Genomic DNA, 16,632 nt, shown 5'->3' with positions numbered 1-16,632 from the left:
CCTCCACACTCGAGTCTGTCATGCTGTTTTGAGTGTGACTGGAATTTGAGAGAGTGTGAAACCTTTGAAAAAAGCATGAGAGAGGAATAGAGATTCCTTGACAATTGACACTGTTTTGTTTATAGGATTTGTAATTAAAATCGCTCTCTCCTGTCAGTTTCTTTCAGGAGTGTCTGGCTGCAACGGAAAAACTCAAGCAGTACATTGATGGCCTTACGGGACAGCTGAGTGTTGTGAGTGATCCTGCCCGTGTTTGCTGCTTACACAGATATGTTCTTATTGTATGGAACAGATGACATGTTGTGGCACAAATCCCACTTAAAATGATAATCAGCTGCAATCACACTTATGGAAGTCGAAGAAATAAGATTGAACAGCCCTATGGTGTTTTTTTTCTCTCCCCATTTTCATTCATACTTATGTGTTGCCAAAGACTTTATACACAAAATACCCAAACCTCTAATAAGTGGTGATAGGTTTAACCAAACTGCATTGTAATGCTGCATGAAAGGGAAAGAGAAAATTCTACTCCTAATACTACTAATAATAAATGTATTGGCATATAAATAATTATTGTGTTGTTCTCGTTATTATAATTATTATATATTTTCTTAATTCAAATTCCAAATATAACAGTTATAATAGTTATAAAATATAAAATATATTAATAATATAATATATAATTTAATATAAAATATTAAAATGTCATATAAATTCAATACAATTTAATATAAAATATATTAAAATTTAAAAAAAATTAACAAATGTTGTCAAATTACTTTTGTTCTTCTGCTTATTATTATTATTGAATATCGCTATTACTATTACTAATTTCAATAACAATAATAATAATAATTGTTATTATTATTATTATTATTATTACCCACCTGGTTCCATCCCTTTAGCTCATAGCTTACAGTACGATGTGATTAAGTCTATAGTTTGAAATAAGGAAGAATTGTCCAAATATTTTTATCACTTGACAGCTCTTTAGCTTTTAAATGTATCATAATTATACTAAACTGACATTTCAATTGTAAATGCAGAGCGTTTATCATTTAGGGAGTAACGGCTTACTCAAGGAAAGGTCAGAATGCATAAAAAGGTGTTGCAATCCAAACTGGCTTTAAATAATTCAGACAGATAACCTGTATATCATCTGTCAAGCGATTTGATAGATTAGGCCCCGTATACTCAAAATTCATTCAGGCAAACAGGATCAGCCCTGTGTGTGTGTGTGTGTTTTATGGGAGGCATGGTCATGTGGTGGAGCGGCTAATCAGTATTCAGAACACATCTCACTTTGCAGCAATGAAGCTCAGGATGAGCATGACATTGGCCCCAATCACTCAGTCCGTGCTATCATATAGATTCCCAGTGTATTAATATTTCTTCATATACCATCTCATAAGCAAGTCTTTATTTTTAAGTTGAAAAGTGCTAAGGATCCTTCACATCCTTTGTTCATTCTCAGCCAAATATATCTCAATCTCAGTGAGTAGATTGCTCACTGACTGCAGCAAATGACTTTTGGGCAATTGTTCTGCATCTTTATGGCATCCCATCATCCCTCAAGCTAACACAATGCATTCTCAATGTTCCTTCATCTCCTTCTACGTGCTTTGTATAGTCAGCCCAGATCAATAGTTTGTAGGCTAAAAATAGTTAGATCGATCATCTCAAAATGTGTGCACCCACACTGATGTAACCAAGGTGGCCAAGTGACTCACATTGCAGTTTTAGTGGTTTTTACTTAACAAACCCAGAATATTACATATAAAATTTCCGTCTGCTTCTTTAGTCCTTCTTTATACATCCTAATGTAGATTAAGCTGCTCTATTTGGATTCTTGGTCAGGTTTAGCTGGTTAATCTGCTGATCTCAGCTCAACCAGCTGACAAGCATCCAAAATTCTTCTTAAGTTTCGTTAACTAAAACTATTACAACATTTTTGTTGTTCATTTTTTAAATGAAGCCGAAATAAAAAATAAATAATAGATGAAAAACCTAAATTAAAAATAAACTAAAACTGAAATAAAAAAATTAAACCTAAATAAGAATATTTAAATAAATAAATAAAACACATAACTACAAACATAAAATAAACTAAAATTACAATGATAAATAGAAATATTAAAGTAAAAGCTAATTAAAAATATAAATACATACTATAATAGTTTATAAATAATTCTAAATTAATGCTGCTAGAAATCAACCAGAACCACATGCTCTTGATGGTAAAAGGTAGATTCTTTTAGTTACCGTCCCAGATTTTCACTCTAGACCACGAAGAATCACAAAAGAGAGGCTTTTGTTTGCTTTGATCACGGCGCATCAAGGTTACCAGCCTCCGCCGCTCTACCTCACACTGACACAATCAGAGAAAAATCAGCGCTGTAAGCAGATGGTATCAGTAAATTTATGGCTGATAAAGCAGACGCCTTCTTTCAGCTGCAGTGAAGTTGTGAGAGACAGACATCTTAAAGAAAGGGCCATTGTCTTACCCAAAACCTAAGTAATCACACTTAGAAAAACACAGCTGAATGAATGTACAAGGAGGAGAGGATGTGTAGGATGTGTTTGGAGGAATTTAAGTGTGTGTGTGTGTGTGTGTTTATATAGATCAAACATAAGCAGGATGATGAGAAGAGACAGCTCTGTTCTCTCAGAGATCAGCTCAGACCGGCTCTGCAGCCTGAATTCAAAGAGGTAAAGAATGACACTCTATTTGCACCTCATTCCCGTTCCACTGGCACACACATTTTTCCTGCTTTGGAATTTGCACAAATTTCTCGTGCATGCTTTCACCTATTACATTCCCAAGCTGTTCAGTTTACAAATTCTAAACAGGTTTTTCTAACACTTCCTTTGTAAATGATCTTGCATTGTATGGTTTACTGTAATTGAAGGCTTATATGTATAGTGGCAAGTTGTCACAATGACTATTTCCCAGTGTCTAGTACAATAAACTGCCGCTCTGTGTTCAGTTGTGTATTGTATAGGACTGCGGTATGTTTAACCCACTGCTATGTTCTGTGTTTTTCCTGTCTCAGAGTTCACCCACCACTATTGATTCATTCCAGGAAAATCAATAACATTTTATGTTGCAGTGCATGGTGGTATATATTATTTGTCAGGGTAATAAATAGACAGGGTCTTAAGAAGTAATTTGTTAGTCCTATTCAAGTATTTAATAGGATTATGGTGGAGGGGGATCAATGTATATTTGTTATTGTCAATCATCTTCTACAATAATTTAAAAAAATGAAATTGACTGGAATGAATGTGAAGAGCAGCTATTAATATAATTGTTTTTCTAAATGCTTCATTGACAAAATAGCAGTCCCGGAGAGTAAGTCGAGACATTTTTTTTTAAATTAACATGTGATGTTATCAAACTGCTGTAATTAACCATAAACACTTGCATGTGAACTGTCAACTCTGTTTCCCACTGTAGTTGAAAAAATTTAGCATGTGACATTATCACTAAGAATGTACCTTTTGCATTCAGACTCTACTGCAAAATATATATCCAATTTATAATGTTTTTGTTTTTTGAAAGCTGTTGATATTTGGAATATTTCAGGTTAAAAATGTTAAGCTGTCAACAGCACGTCGACTGTTACACTACTATCTTTGTACATTTGCCCTGTAGATGTCCATTGTAACTATTATAAATATATTTAAATATATTTTTTTTTAAATTCCAATTTGAATTGATTTGAGCTCAAGAGCATGATTTCAAATTAAGTCCTGTTAATATCATTTAACCCAAAATATTCCTCTTTTTTATTTAATTTGAACTCATTGCATGAGTGACATTCATCTTTTTTGCATTTCCTGCATGTATCGAAAGTGTGAGGTGGTACTTCCTTCTGGTGTTAGCACCTCTCTGCATGAATGATGTGACTTTCTCTTGAGCTTGAATAGTTTAGATTTTAAGTTCAGCTAGATCAGCTAAAAATTAAACTTATGTCATCATTTAATCCCCAGTGTGACATTCCTTTTTTTCATGAAATACAAAAGAATATATTTCACACAATGTTCACACTGCTCTTTTCCATAGAATAAAAGTGAACTGTTATATCTAGTTACATGGACTGATTTTATAGTACCTTTATGTTGCTGCTTTGTCATTTTTGGAGCTGAAACCCCCTGGTTTACATCAACGTTCATTCTATTAAAACAAGGAAGTGGGAACATTTGTATTCCCAAGAACAAAAAAGAAATAAAATGATACAGTACCTATCCCTTTAAGCTGTTTTGTGCAATATCCCATGCATAGAGGCAATGAAAATTAACAAAGCTTTTTGGGCACCACATATAAACCATAACATTCCCATTTATGTTTCTGTTGTGCAGGATTCCCTAAGCAGACAGACTGTGTACAGCATGCATCAGCTTCAAGGCAACAAGCAATATGGCACAGAGAAATCAGGCTACCTCTACAAGAGGAGTGATGGGTAAATGAATCAATGTTGTAGCAAATGTTTGTGATATTATCAGAGTTCTGTTCCCAGATCCAGCATTCTTCAAATTTGAAGTATAATCCACTCATTCATTAATGATTTCCCTGATAAATCCTTTCGGAAGTGCTCTGGTAGCCCTTCGTTTCAAATGATTCATGTGGTGTAGGACACTCTGTGTTGGGAGTTAGACACGTTTCTGTCTCTGCATTCGCTATAAAGCTTTTGTGGGTTGATTGAGGAGAATGTGATGTGGATGCTGTGCTGTAATTTCATTTCTCTGATAGGTTGAGGAAGATGTGGCAGAAGAGGAAATGTACCGTGCAGAACTGCTATCTTACCATTGCTCATGGAACTGTGAGTACTCACATCGCTCTCGGTAAATCCAGCAGTAAGCATTTTTTTTCTGCTGCTGGTTTCTGTGATAAAATGTAAATGCATCCTGGATATGTGTTCAGTTCTACAGTGCTACGGCAAAACACGGTATAACATTAGTAAAGCACTCTTCATGCATTTTCAACGGCTGAAACCTATGTTGATACACAATACAAATGAGATGTAAATGAATGTTATGATTAGTTATGACATGTTAGTGATGATTTGCTATAATTTTGTTGCAGCCTAATAAATCACCAGCTAAACTGAATCTCCTCACCTGCCAAGTCAAACCAAGTCTTGAAGACAAGAAATGCTTTGACCTCATCTCACGTGAGTTAACCATGCATTCTCTCAGCATTCCTCAAACAACAGCTCAGTCCCATGTGATATAATAGAAAATAAACCCCACCAAAGGTAGATTCAGGATCTTCATGTCAAGCTGAAGCGTACCAGCCTCAGGCTATTTTTGATGAAGAGAACTGCTTAATTGTATCTGCATGCATCCATGCATTATTCTGGCCTCAGGTCTCTAGTGTCGTTATTATGTTATGTAACAATCATGACATATTTTGCGATACAATACTGGAGTCCTTGAACTAAAGGCAGGTTTTTCTGCCTCTAAGTATTTACACTTGAGCACAAATTGTTTGTTCTTTCCTGCCACTTGTATTTTAACAAAAGACCTCAAAGCTGTTTTTATCTCTCCTGATTGTTTGCTCATTACACGTTAACTGGTGCCAGCTGAGGAGGAATTGTGAATTTGCAAGGAATAATGAGGGTTGTTCTTTGTTTTTTAGATAATCGCACTTACCATTTTCTGGCTGATGATGAATCGGATTGTGTGGCGTAAGTATTTCTATTGTTTATTCACAGCAACAAATGTTACTGAAATGGCCCTATTTGGTATGTTGATATTTCAACTTTAGAGAACCCACTCAAGCATTTATGTACTTGGATGAGTCATTTTAACATAATTGTGTAAATCCAAGCAATAAAAAGCAACGCAAACTATTTTTTTCATACAACATTTATCTAGAACTGTGCACAAAATGTGTCTTGAATTAATACAGAGATATTTTAAATAATGCATTACTGTATTTCCTATTGAAATAGGAAATAATATATAAGTAATGATAATATATAATAATAAATAATAAGTCTGAGTAGGAAATTTCAGTTACACTTTATAAGGTGTCCTTGTCACAGTGTAATTATACATTTAAGTACTGAGTAACATTCATTAACTACAAGTATTTACTATATGGTTAGTGTTAGGCTTAGGGTTACTTGCATGTAATTATGCATAATTTATTGTTATTATAATAGTAAGTACATATGTGACCCTGGACCACAAAACCAGTCAATTTTTCAAATTGAGATTTATACATCATCTGAAAGCTGAATAAATAAGCTTTCCATTGATGTATGGTTTGTTATGATCAACTATTTGAAAATCTGGAATCTGAGGGTGCAAAAAAATCAAAATATTGAGAAAATCGCCTTTAAAGTTGTTCAGATGAAGTTCTTAGCAATGCATATTACTAATCAAACATTAAGTTTCAATATATTTACGGTAGGAAATTTACAAAATATCATAATGGAACATGATCTTTATGTAATGTCCTAATGATTTTTGGCATAAAAGAAAAATGGATAATTTTGACCCATACAATGTATTTTTGGCTATTGCTATTTTTTTTTTTATAGTTTCTAGTTGGATGCAAGGGATGGGGCATTCTGATTCTCAAGAGTGTCTGATTGGACATAAACCTATTTTTGGTCAGTTTTCCCATAAGAGATAAACACTACATTTCACTATAAGTCTGGGTTTATAGGCATTAATGCTTTAATTAAGCAAGGACACATTATATTGATCAAAAGTGAAAGTAAAGACTTTTACATTGTTACAAAAAATAAATCTATTTCAAATAACTCCAAATAAATGTTTATAGAATTACACTAAATTTATTATAGAAGAAATAATTATTATAGAAGCAATAAATACAACTATTACAGGTCCTTCTCAAAAAATTGGCATATTGTGATAAAGTTCATTATTTTCTGTAATGTACTGATAAACATTAGACTTTCATATATTTTAGATTCATTACAACACAACTGAAGTAGTTCAAGCCTTTTATTGTTTTAATATTGAAGATTTTGGCATACAGCTCATGAAAACCCAAAATTCCTATCTCAAAAAATTAGCATATTTCATCCGACCAATAAAAGAAAAGTGTTTTTAATACAAAAAAAGTCAGCCTTCAAATAATTATGTTCAGTTATGCACTCAATACTCGGTCGGGAATCCTTTTGCAGAAATGACTGCTTCAATGCGGCGTGGCATGGAGGCAATCAGCCTGTGGCACTGCTGAGGTGTTATGGAGGCCCAGGATGCTTCAATAGCTGCCTTAAGCTCATCCAGAGTGTTGGGTCTTGCGTCTCTCAACTTTCTCTTCACAATATCCCACAGATTCTCTATGGGGTTCAGGTCAGGAGAGTTGGCAGGCCAATTGAGCACAGTAATACCATGGTCAGTAAACCATTTACCAGTGGTTTTGGCACTGTGAGCAGGTGCCAGGTCGTGCTGAAAAATGAAATCTTCATCTCCATAAAGCTTTTCAGCAGATGGAAGCATGAAGTGCTCCAAAATCTCCTGATAGCTAGCTGCATTGACCCTGCCCTTGATAAAACACAGTGGACCAACACCAGCATCACTGACTGTGGGTACTTGACACTGGACTTCAGGCATTTTGGCATTTCCCTCTCCCCAGTCTTCCTCCAGACTCTGGCACCTTGATTTCCGAATGACATGCAAAATTTGCTTTCATCCGAAAAAAGTACTTTGGACCACTGAGCAACAGTCCAGTGCTGCTTCTCTGTAGCCCAGGTCAGGCGCTTCTGCCGCTGTTTCTGGTTCAAAAGTGGCTTGACCTGGGGAATGCGGCACCTGTAGCCCATTTCCTGCACACGCCTGTACACGGTGGCTCTGGATGTTTCTACTCCAGACTCAGTCCACTGCTTCCGCAGGTCCCCCAAGGTCTGGAATCGGTCCTTCTCCACAATCTTCCTCAGGGTCCGGTCACCTCTTCTCGTTGTGCTGCGTTTTCTGCCACACTTTTTCCTTCCCACAGACTTCCCACTGAGGTGCCTTGATACAGCACTCTGGGAACAGCCTATTCATTCAGAAATTTCTTTCTGTGTCTTACCCTCTTGCTTGAGGGTGTCAATGATGGCCTTCTGGACAGCAGTCAGGTCGGCAGTCTTACCCATGATTGCGGTTTTGAGTAATGAACCAGGCTGGGAGTTTTTAAAAGCCTCAGGAATCTTTTGCAGGTGTTTAGAGTTAATTAGTTGATTCAGATGATTAGGTTAATAGCTCGTTTAGAGAACCTTTTCATGATATGCTAATTTTTTGAGAATTTTGGGTTTTCATGAGCTGTATGCCAAAATCATCAATATTAAAACAATAAAAGGCTTGAACTACTTCAGTTGTGTTGTAATGAATCTAAAATATATGAAAGTCTAATGTTTATCAGTACATTACAGAAAATAATGAACTTTATCACAATATGCTAATTTTTTTAGAAGGACCTGTATAGAAGAAATAAATGCAACTAAATATTGCATTAATAAATTACTTTTAAACATATATTAAACAGAAAACATTCTAAATTTGAATAAAAATAAAATTAAAAAATCACAGTATTTTTGATCAAATAAACACAGCCTTGGTGAGCACAAGAGACTTCTTTTAAAAACAATATAAAATTATAACAACCCCAAACTTTTGAACGCTTGTGTATATAAAAGTGAGTTTTATCACCGCTTAATAAATACGCTTGCATAAAGATGATCTCAAAGCTAACAGTCTGATTTCATAGGCTCTTTGAAGAGAAATGCTTTTTCTCTGCCAGACACTGATCTGTCTGAGTCTCAGTCCAACCATGTGACTGTCAGATGAGAATGTGTGCACAGCGTCAGATAGGAAAGAGCTTGTATAATTTTCAGCAGACATACACCTCTCCCAAGTTGACCTTTCAATCTTGACAACGTAACAGAGCCTCCTTTCTTGGAGAGAAAGAAAACTATGTAACATTTCTTCCTCTGATGTGGCTGTCTGTACAATGATTGAAGTGCTTCCCATGTCAGATCACAGCCCAGGCTTCCATCTTCATCTAAATGTCAGAGATGAAGAGGAGCGAGTGAAGAGATTATTGACAGTTACATTATACCGGACCTTTTTACAAATGAATCCAAGAGAGTTTATTCACTAAGACTTACACTGTTTACAAAAATTCCCTGAGCTGTGACCAAGGGCTTCTTCTCATTAACTGCTGATGAACTCTGATGTAACCTCTTAGAGCAGGATCATTATTAGTCACAAATGACTTTTTGATATATGGTGCCACCTGGGAATACTGATGTTATTTCGTTTTGAAGTTTCTTGTCGCCCTCTAATGGCTATATTTATTTTTGCACCTTACTAAAAATATCAGGTGGATATCAGTGCTTACAAACAGTAAGCAGGAAGCTCTAAATGTGGCTCTGGATGAGAGGAAGCCAAGTGGGGAAAACAGTGTTGAGGATCTGACACGAGCCATCACTGAGGATATTCGCCGCATGCCTGGAAACAGCGTTTGCTGCGACTGTGGGGCCCCAGGTGCAAAAATTACAGTACAGTAACACAAATGTTTTTGGACATGTACTTTAAGTATTAAGGAGTTCTTTGAAGTATTATGCCACCATGTTACATGAATATTCTAATAAATCGGCTGCAAACACTATAGGTAGAATATACATTTTCAGAATATCAGTGCTTAAAAGTTTACATTTTAGTGTTTAGTACATTGTGAGTCATTAATAGGTTTGGTATGTTTTTCCAGAAGAAATGTAGCAAAAGTTAAAAAGGAGTTTGGTCAGCTTTTAGCCTCAAAAGTCAAGGGGAATGAACAATTCTCACAGACAGTGTTTATATGATAGTGTTCTTTGTATTTATTTGAACAGCGCAGTTGGAATAAAACAGGTTAAGAAATGGAAACTGAGCAGTTAAAGCTAACAGCTGCTTTGGAAATGGGCCCCATCTAGCACCCTGAGTTGATCCTCTGTTCATGCTGTTTTTTTTCCAATGCCTGTGCATTAATCATGTTTAATTAAATTAGAATCCAGTGAGTGAATGTGAGCGAAAGGCCTGCAGGATTTATTGGCACGTTTCCTCTAAGAAATGCTGGAGAGTTCAGATTTTTCTCGGCTGCACCTTTTGTCTCCTTTGCAAAAAGCATGAGTATGTGTCCTTGAATATTACTGGAGCTCTTTTACACTGGGCCAGTGTTATTATAGTAATTATTAATATTTTGAATTACCTTTTATTTTTATATTTTCATTTTGATTTTAGTTTAAGTTAGTATTTGAGTAGTTTAGTAATTATGTGCTTTTCTAATTTTATTGTTTTTTTTTTTTTCCATTTAGCATTAATATATCTTTAATATGGTTAATATAGTTTTAATAGCCAAGTCAACATTTCTAAAACTATTTTTAGTAGTTTTAGTTTTTAGATTGAGCTTTAGTTAACAATCTGACCTTACAATAACTTTTTATGAGGCTCGCTATTGGTTACTAGATAAAATATTGAACTTTTTGAAACATACTTTATTTGTACTGTGTAAATGAGTTATACTTCAATGCTAAAAACATGAGGCATGTAAAATGGGTATTCTTGTGAATCAGGTTGTAATATGTTTATGTGTTTTCCTTTCAGATCCGACTTGGATCTCTATAAACCTGGGAATCCTGACGTGTATTGAGTGCTCAGGGATCCATCGGGAAATGGGTGTACACTATTCACGTATTCAGTCGCTTTCTCTAGACAAACTAGGCACTTCAGAATTGCTGGTGAGGATCCTCAGTGCTCAACAGATGCACTTTTCATGCGCTGTTTACTGTAGCAGGTTGACATCTTTTATGCGTTCATGTATAGAGAGTTTTTCACAGTATGACAATGTCAGCAATTTGTTATGATCTTTACCACTACCCACAGATTTATGGTCCTTTCTCTCTCTGTTGCTCCTTAGTTGGCAAGAAACATGGGGAATTCAGGTTTTAATGAAATTGTGGAGGCCAATCTTCCCAGTCCTTCTGTGAAGCCGTCAGCAGAGAGTGACATGTGAGTGATGAGCAGCCCTATAATAGCTCTTCAAATGACAGCCAAATGGTTTCAGCTCTTGGAATCTCTGTCCCCATAGCACCTGGTGTCTTTAGCATTTCCCATAGCATTCGTACCACTCAATTCCCTCTCAGTTGTGATCCCCCCCCGAGTGCAAAAGAGCACTCTTCCTGACTGGGCCGGCCGTAACCTGTCTGTACACAATTAACCTGTCTGCAGATGGTGCAAAGCTTTTAAATGTGTTTTAAATTGATCGTTCATGAAAGTAATTTAAAAGCTGAGGAACATCCAAATTACTTTAACCTTCAAACTGAACAGTTTGATTTACCCCGCTGTCGCGAACAATGGAAAGATGTATGGATGAATGGCTACTCTAGCGTTATTATTAGATTCTTGCACAGAGCCCTGAAATAACATTCATATTCATAACATAACTTCTTTAGGGATGGTATACAAGAGGAAATGTTTAGTTCAATCCATTGTGAGTTTATTCCATATTCTCATTCTACCATCACCGCCCAACCCTGACCCCGTGTTGGAGAACTACAGCCATTTGCACAGCATGGAAAATATTGTTTTAGTGAGACTAAACATGGAAATGAAGATTTTCCTTGTTTAGATATCAGTACTATATTTTCATTATCCATTACTCTAGTCTTCGGTGTCAAGTTATACTTCAAAAATCATTTTAATATGCTGATTCATAGTTCAAGACACATTTCTTATAGTTATCAATGCTGAAAACTCGATTTTTTACAACTAGTAACAAATAGCGAGCCCCATAAAAAGTTATTGTAAGGTCTGGCCCCTTTAAGAGCTGTTATCTGCTGGTGTCTGTCTCAGAGCTGAATTTTGTCCTAATGGCAGTCTCTGTAGTGTTTCAACACACATCTGCCCAACATTGTAACCTGAAAGAAAGGAGATTTGCACTAATGAGAGCTCCAGTTATGTTGGCTCTTACCATCTGTGGCTTGTAATGCGCTAGTAGACATGGCAGAGATATTAAGTTCATTGGATGAAAAACAAAAGCACATATTTTTGGTATTGGACATCTGTTAATTCCCTCTGTCATTTTGGATAACCAATAAAAGGCAACGTATTAAAATAGTTGCTGTTATTTTCAGGGCCATACGTAAGGATTTCATACTCTCAAAGTATATAGAGTGTCAGTTTGCACAGCGTAGCGGCGGCTCACCGGAAACAAAACGCAAATATCTGCAGGACGCTGTGCACAGTCGGGATGTCTTCAGCCTCTTACAGCTTTACGCTGAGAGAATAGACTTCAGCCTGCCACTGCCAAGCCCCCTACAGGTCAGCAGATATACATTTCCTGCTTAAAATTATAGTCCACCTAAAAATCAACTGTACCCAACATCATTCCAAACCTGTATGACTTACTTTCTTCTGCGGAACTTCAAAAAAAAGAAGCTATTTTGAAGAATGTTGGTAACCAAACAGTTCTGTTTCCATTGACTTCCACTGTATATTTATCCATACAGTGGAAGTCAATGGCCACCCAAACTCTTTAATTACTAACATTCTTCAAAATACATTACCCAGAAGAAAGAAATTCATTAGGGTGAGTAAATGAAATACTATCCCTTACATGGGGACAGTACATTAATATATGACCTACTTGTAGATCTTGGCTCCTTCCTTTTTCTTACTGTTTTTGCATATAATTGCATATTATTTTTTGACAGGAAAAGGGGGAAACTGCACTACACCTAGCCGTCCTATTGTCTGACAGGACCTCACTTCATGTGGCTGACTTCTTGTTCCACAACTGGTCAGTTTGAAAAAATGGCATTGTTATTCTGAAAGTGCCCTTAAGTAAAGTCGTGAAGTATTGAAGTATTAAGCAGATTCACATATGGATTATCTTCATCATAACTGCCTTTTCTTCTGCTTTCCTGTTTCAGTAATAATCTGGATTCTCAGACTGTGAATGGGAACACTGCTTTGCATTACTGCTGTCAGCACAATAAAACCGAGTGCCTTAAACTTCTGCTCAGAGCCAAGGCCAACTCTCATATCAGTGAGTTACCCTAAAGCCCTAAGTCAAACCCTAAAACCACAAAGACGTTTTTGCTTTGAGTTGTTTCATGCGTAATAATGTTTGTTTATTTGTCCAGTTTTTCATTTTAAGTTATCTCTTTTGTAATAGGAGAAGGTTTTTAACATCAAAAATATCACACACTTCAGCTTTGACATTAATTGATACTAAATAGGGATTTGTCAGCATCGTATTAGCCATTGTTAAAGGAAGGAGGATCGCCATGCTCCTCTGATGCTTGGTTTGGCTGTTGGCTCATTCGTCAGGAGTTGATTACAGAGCAGGAGGATCATTGTGCTGATGATAATTGTTGTTCTGTGATAGAGAATGATAACGGAGAGACGGGGCTGGACATGGCTCGCAGACTGAAGCACACGCTGTGTGAGGAGCTGGTGAGGTCTTTATTACTAGGATATTCATGTGGGTGTGACCTGTATATTTCACTTTTATTGAACCAAATGTTCAAAAGTGCTGTATAATTCTCACACCTATTTTTAGTAGCTTTTCAGACACTTGTGATTAATAAAGATTTCTTTTAAAATCATTCACAAGGATGGCATGACTGAAAAGAATATATTTACTCTATAAATATTTTTTAATAGTTTCGTAACATTTCCATGCCTGGAAATCACAATGTAAAGTAATATATTTTATAATATAACTAGCTGTAATTACTTTAGCTAGGAAATTATATTTCTAAACCATACACTACCATTCAAAACTTGTCTATTAGATTTTTAATGTTTTTGAAAGCATCTTATGCTCATCAAGGTTGCATTCATTAGGTCAAAAATACAGTAAAACACAATAATATTGTGAAATATAATTATAATAAAAAAATGCTTTCTATGTTCAAATATTTTAAAATGTTATTTATTCCTGTGATGGCAAAGCTGAATTTTCAGCAGCCATTACTCCAGTCTTCATTGTCACATGATTTTTCAGAAATCATTCTAATATACTGAATTAATGCTAAAGAAACCTTTATTGATTTTATCAATGCTGAAAAAAGTTGTTCTTGTTTTTCCTTCATTATTCTTTAAAGAATAGAAAGTATAAAAAGCATTTATTTAAAATAGAAATCTTAATTAATCTTACATTTTAAATGTCTGTACTGTCACTTTTTATATAATGTATCTTTGCTGAAAAGTAAAGATACATGTGACCCTGGACCCTGGACCACCTAACCAGTCATAAGTAGCACAGGTATATTTGTAGCAATAGCCAACAATTCATTGTATTAGTCAAAATTATCAATTTTTCTTTTATGCCAAAAATCATTAGGATATTAAGTAAAGATCATGTTCCATGAAGATATTTTGTAAATTTCTTACTGTAAATATATCAAAACTTATTTTTTGATTAGTAATATGCATTGCTAAGAACTTAATTCAGACAACTTTAAAGGCGATTTTCTCAATATTTAGATTTTTTTGCACCCTCAGATTCCAGATTTTCAAATAGTTGTATCTCGGCTGTAAAATAGTTGTATCTGATGTATAAATTTTATTTTTTATTCTTAATAAATTTATTCTAATTTCTTCATTTCTTTTTGTTAATTTCCGCCACTTATGACTGATTTTGTGGTCCAGGGTCACATATAATGAATAAAAATAAAGTATAAAGATAAAAAAAAAAAAAATTATTATATAAAGAATAAAAATCTCTGACCCCAGTAGTGTAGTGTACGTAAAAAAAAAAAAAAAAGTTTTTATAGATATACTAAAATATTTCATAGTCTGATTTGAGCAATTGTTTGAGTAATTGTTTAAACTTAAGTATTCCGATGAGTGTTACTGCAGACAAATGAAAAATACCCCAGCAATCTCTACAAACTGATCTTTAAAAATATATTATCCAATAATTACAAACATCCAGAGGTCATGGAAAGAAATTGGTCAAAAAGTCACTGATCCACATGTCAAAATAATGATGTGTCGTGTTCAGATCCATCAATCACAGAACAACCAGTTCAACATGCACGTGCACGTGGAGTATGAGTGGAGACTCCGGCAAGATGACCTTTATGAGAGTGACGATGACCTAGATGACAAGGTAACAACATAAGACTATTTATTTGTGTATTCTGCAATTCATTGTCCATGTCCAATGTGTAACATTGATGGTCCATTTTTGTAGATGGGCCCAGTGAAGAAGGAGCGCTTAGGACGGCCGTTCAGCTTGTATCACAGTAGCTCTGCCTCTCACGGGGGAGGAGGAAGTAGCGGAGGGGGTTTGTTCAACGTGGGCCGTAGGCTGGCAATGGCCCGGGGAGAAAACCGGAGGGAGGTGTACACCAGTCCCAACTCTCAGACACGCAGCCTCGACAGTCCCCCTCCGCCACCCCCTTCATCACCCGCACCGCCACTGCCACCTCGAGTCAGAGGTGGGAAACTTCTCTTCTTTTTTCTGCTCTTCTCTTCTACAGTCTTGTTTACTCTCCTCATGTCCTTTCCAGCTCCAAACATCCCCCCTCCTCCCCCTCCTATGAGCTCACCTGATGGCTGGACGTCCCATGAAGTGAGCAGCATTAAGAAACGAACCCCTCCTCCCCCTCTTATCATCCGACACAAGCGCACCTATTCTGAGCCCGCCCCTCAGATGCCCCCCAGCCCCCACTCTGCACGGCAGGGACCAACAGGTACGTGACAAACCTGGAATGAATGACGCATGACAGATGGTTCCCATGCACTGGTCCTGCATCATTTATTGTCATGTTTACAAGCTATATAAATATGTTATGCTTGTGTACAGATTATGGAGTACCTGCAGGTCCGAGAAGCTTCGGTGGTCCAGACTCACCCTTCCAGAAGTGTGGGTAAGTGCTTTTTGGAGCCACAAATGATGACTTCTCACAGTGTTTTAAAATAAAAGCATTAGCAGGCAAATATAATCATTTAGCCAAGGTACTTAAGAAACTGCCAATTGTGAGCAAAAATTGCCTTTGGCAAGTAAAGGAACAGAATGACTTATTTGGATAGGAAGTTGGAAAATGCAAATATTAAACATAAATCAATATTAATGTTAAAATATATATACTACCGTTCATTTGATTATAAATACAGTAAAAGAGTTGTGATATGATATATTATTACAACTTGCAACTTTGTTTTCTAATTTAATATATTTCAAAATGTAATTTATTCCTGTGAAGGCAAAGCTGAATTTTCAGCATCATTACTCCAGTCTTCAGTGTCACATGAGCCTTCAGAAATCATTATAATATGCAGATTTGCAACATTATTTATGTTGAAAACAGTTGTGCTGCTTAATATTTTTTTCAGGATTGTTTGATGAACAGAAAGTGTAAAAGAATGTTGCATAAGTGATATATATATATACACACACACACACACACACATCAACCATCTACTAAAGAAATTACTGTGCTACTTTTTTACTGCATTGTTTATATGCAGTAAAGTATATTGTGTCTGTTGTGACACATACTGATTGTAAGACTTTCTATTTCAGCTCAGGTTCTCCCAAATACACCACGTCCACTCTCAACTCCCTATCTGAGCTACCAGAACGAGGTAATTCTTTAACTGTCCAGTTATCTTTCCACT

At 35.9% G+C, this 16,632-nt stretch overlaps 1 protein-coding gene across 6 annotated transcripts in view; it reads left to right on the top strand.

The window, feature by feature from the left end:
* The window catches only part of unm_sa1614 (un-named sa1614), a 39,730-nt gene that overhangs the window by 19,177 nt on the left and 3,921 nt on the right, over positions 1 to 16,632 (top strand). For all 6 annotated transcript variants that reach the window (XM_079396069.1, XM_079396068.1, XM_079396071.1 and 3 more), the window contains 18 exons: positions 158 to 233; positions 2,623 to 2,709; positions 4,363 to 4,463; positions 4,754 to 4,823; positions 5,087 to 5,174; positions 5,642 to 5,690; positions 9,344 to 9,507; positions 10,603 to 10,736; positions 10,916 to 11,007; positions 12,132 to 12,318; positions 12,711 to 12,796; positions 12,930 to 13,045; positions 13,388 to 13,455; positions 15,011 to 15,118; positions 15,203 to 15,449; positions 15,522 to 15,704; positions 15,818 to 15,881; positions 16,538 to 16,599. In XM_079396069.1, the coding sequence (XP_079252195.1) occupies positions 158 to 233; positions 2,623 to 2,709; positions 4,363 to 4,463; positions 4,754 to 4,823; positions 5,087 to 5,174; positions 5,642 to 5,690; positions 9,344 to 9,507; positions 10,603 to 10,736; positions 10,916 to 11,007; positions 12,132 to 12,318; positions 12,711 to 12,796; positions 12,930 to 13,045; positions 13,388 to 13,455; positions 15,011 to 15,118; positions 15,203 to 15,449; positions 15,522 to 15,704; positions 15,818 to 15,881; positions 16,538 to 16,599 (1,982 nt within the window). The remainder of the gene's footprint in view (positions 1 to 157; positions 234 to 2,622; positions 2,710 to 4,362; positions 4,464 to 4,753; positions 4,824 to 5,086; positions 5,175 to 5,641; positions 5,691 to 9,343; positions 9,508 to 10,602; positions 10,737 to 10,915; positions 11,008 to 12,131; positions 12,319 to 12,710; positions 12,797 to 12,929; positions 13,046 to 13,387; positions 13,456 to 15,010; positions 15,119 to 15,202; positions 15,450 to 15,521; positions 15,705 to 15,817; positions 15,882 to 16,537; positions 16,600 to 16,632) is intronic.

This window comes from Barbus barbus (assembly GCF_936440315.1).
Source record: "Barbus barbus genome assembly, chromosome: 37".
NCBI classification, from domain to species: domain Eukaryota; kingdom Metazoa; phylum Chordata; class Actinopteri; order Cypriniformes; family Cyprinidae; genus Barbus; species Barbus barbus.
The sequence above is the reverse complement of the archived record's forward strand: the minus strand, read 5'-3'. Positions and strand labels throughout refer to the sequence as shown.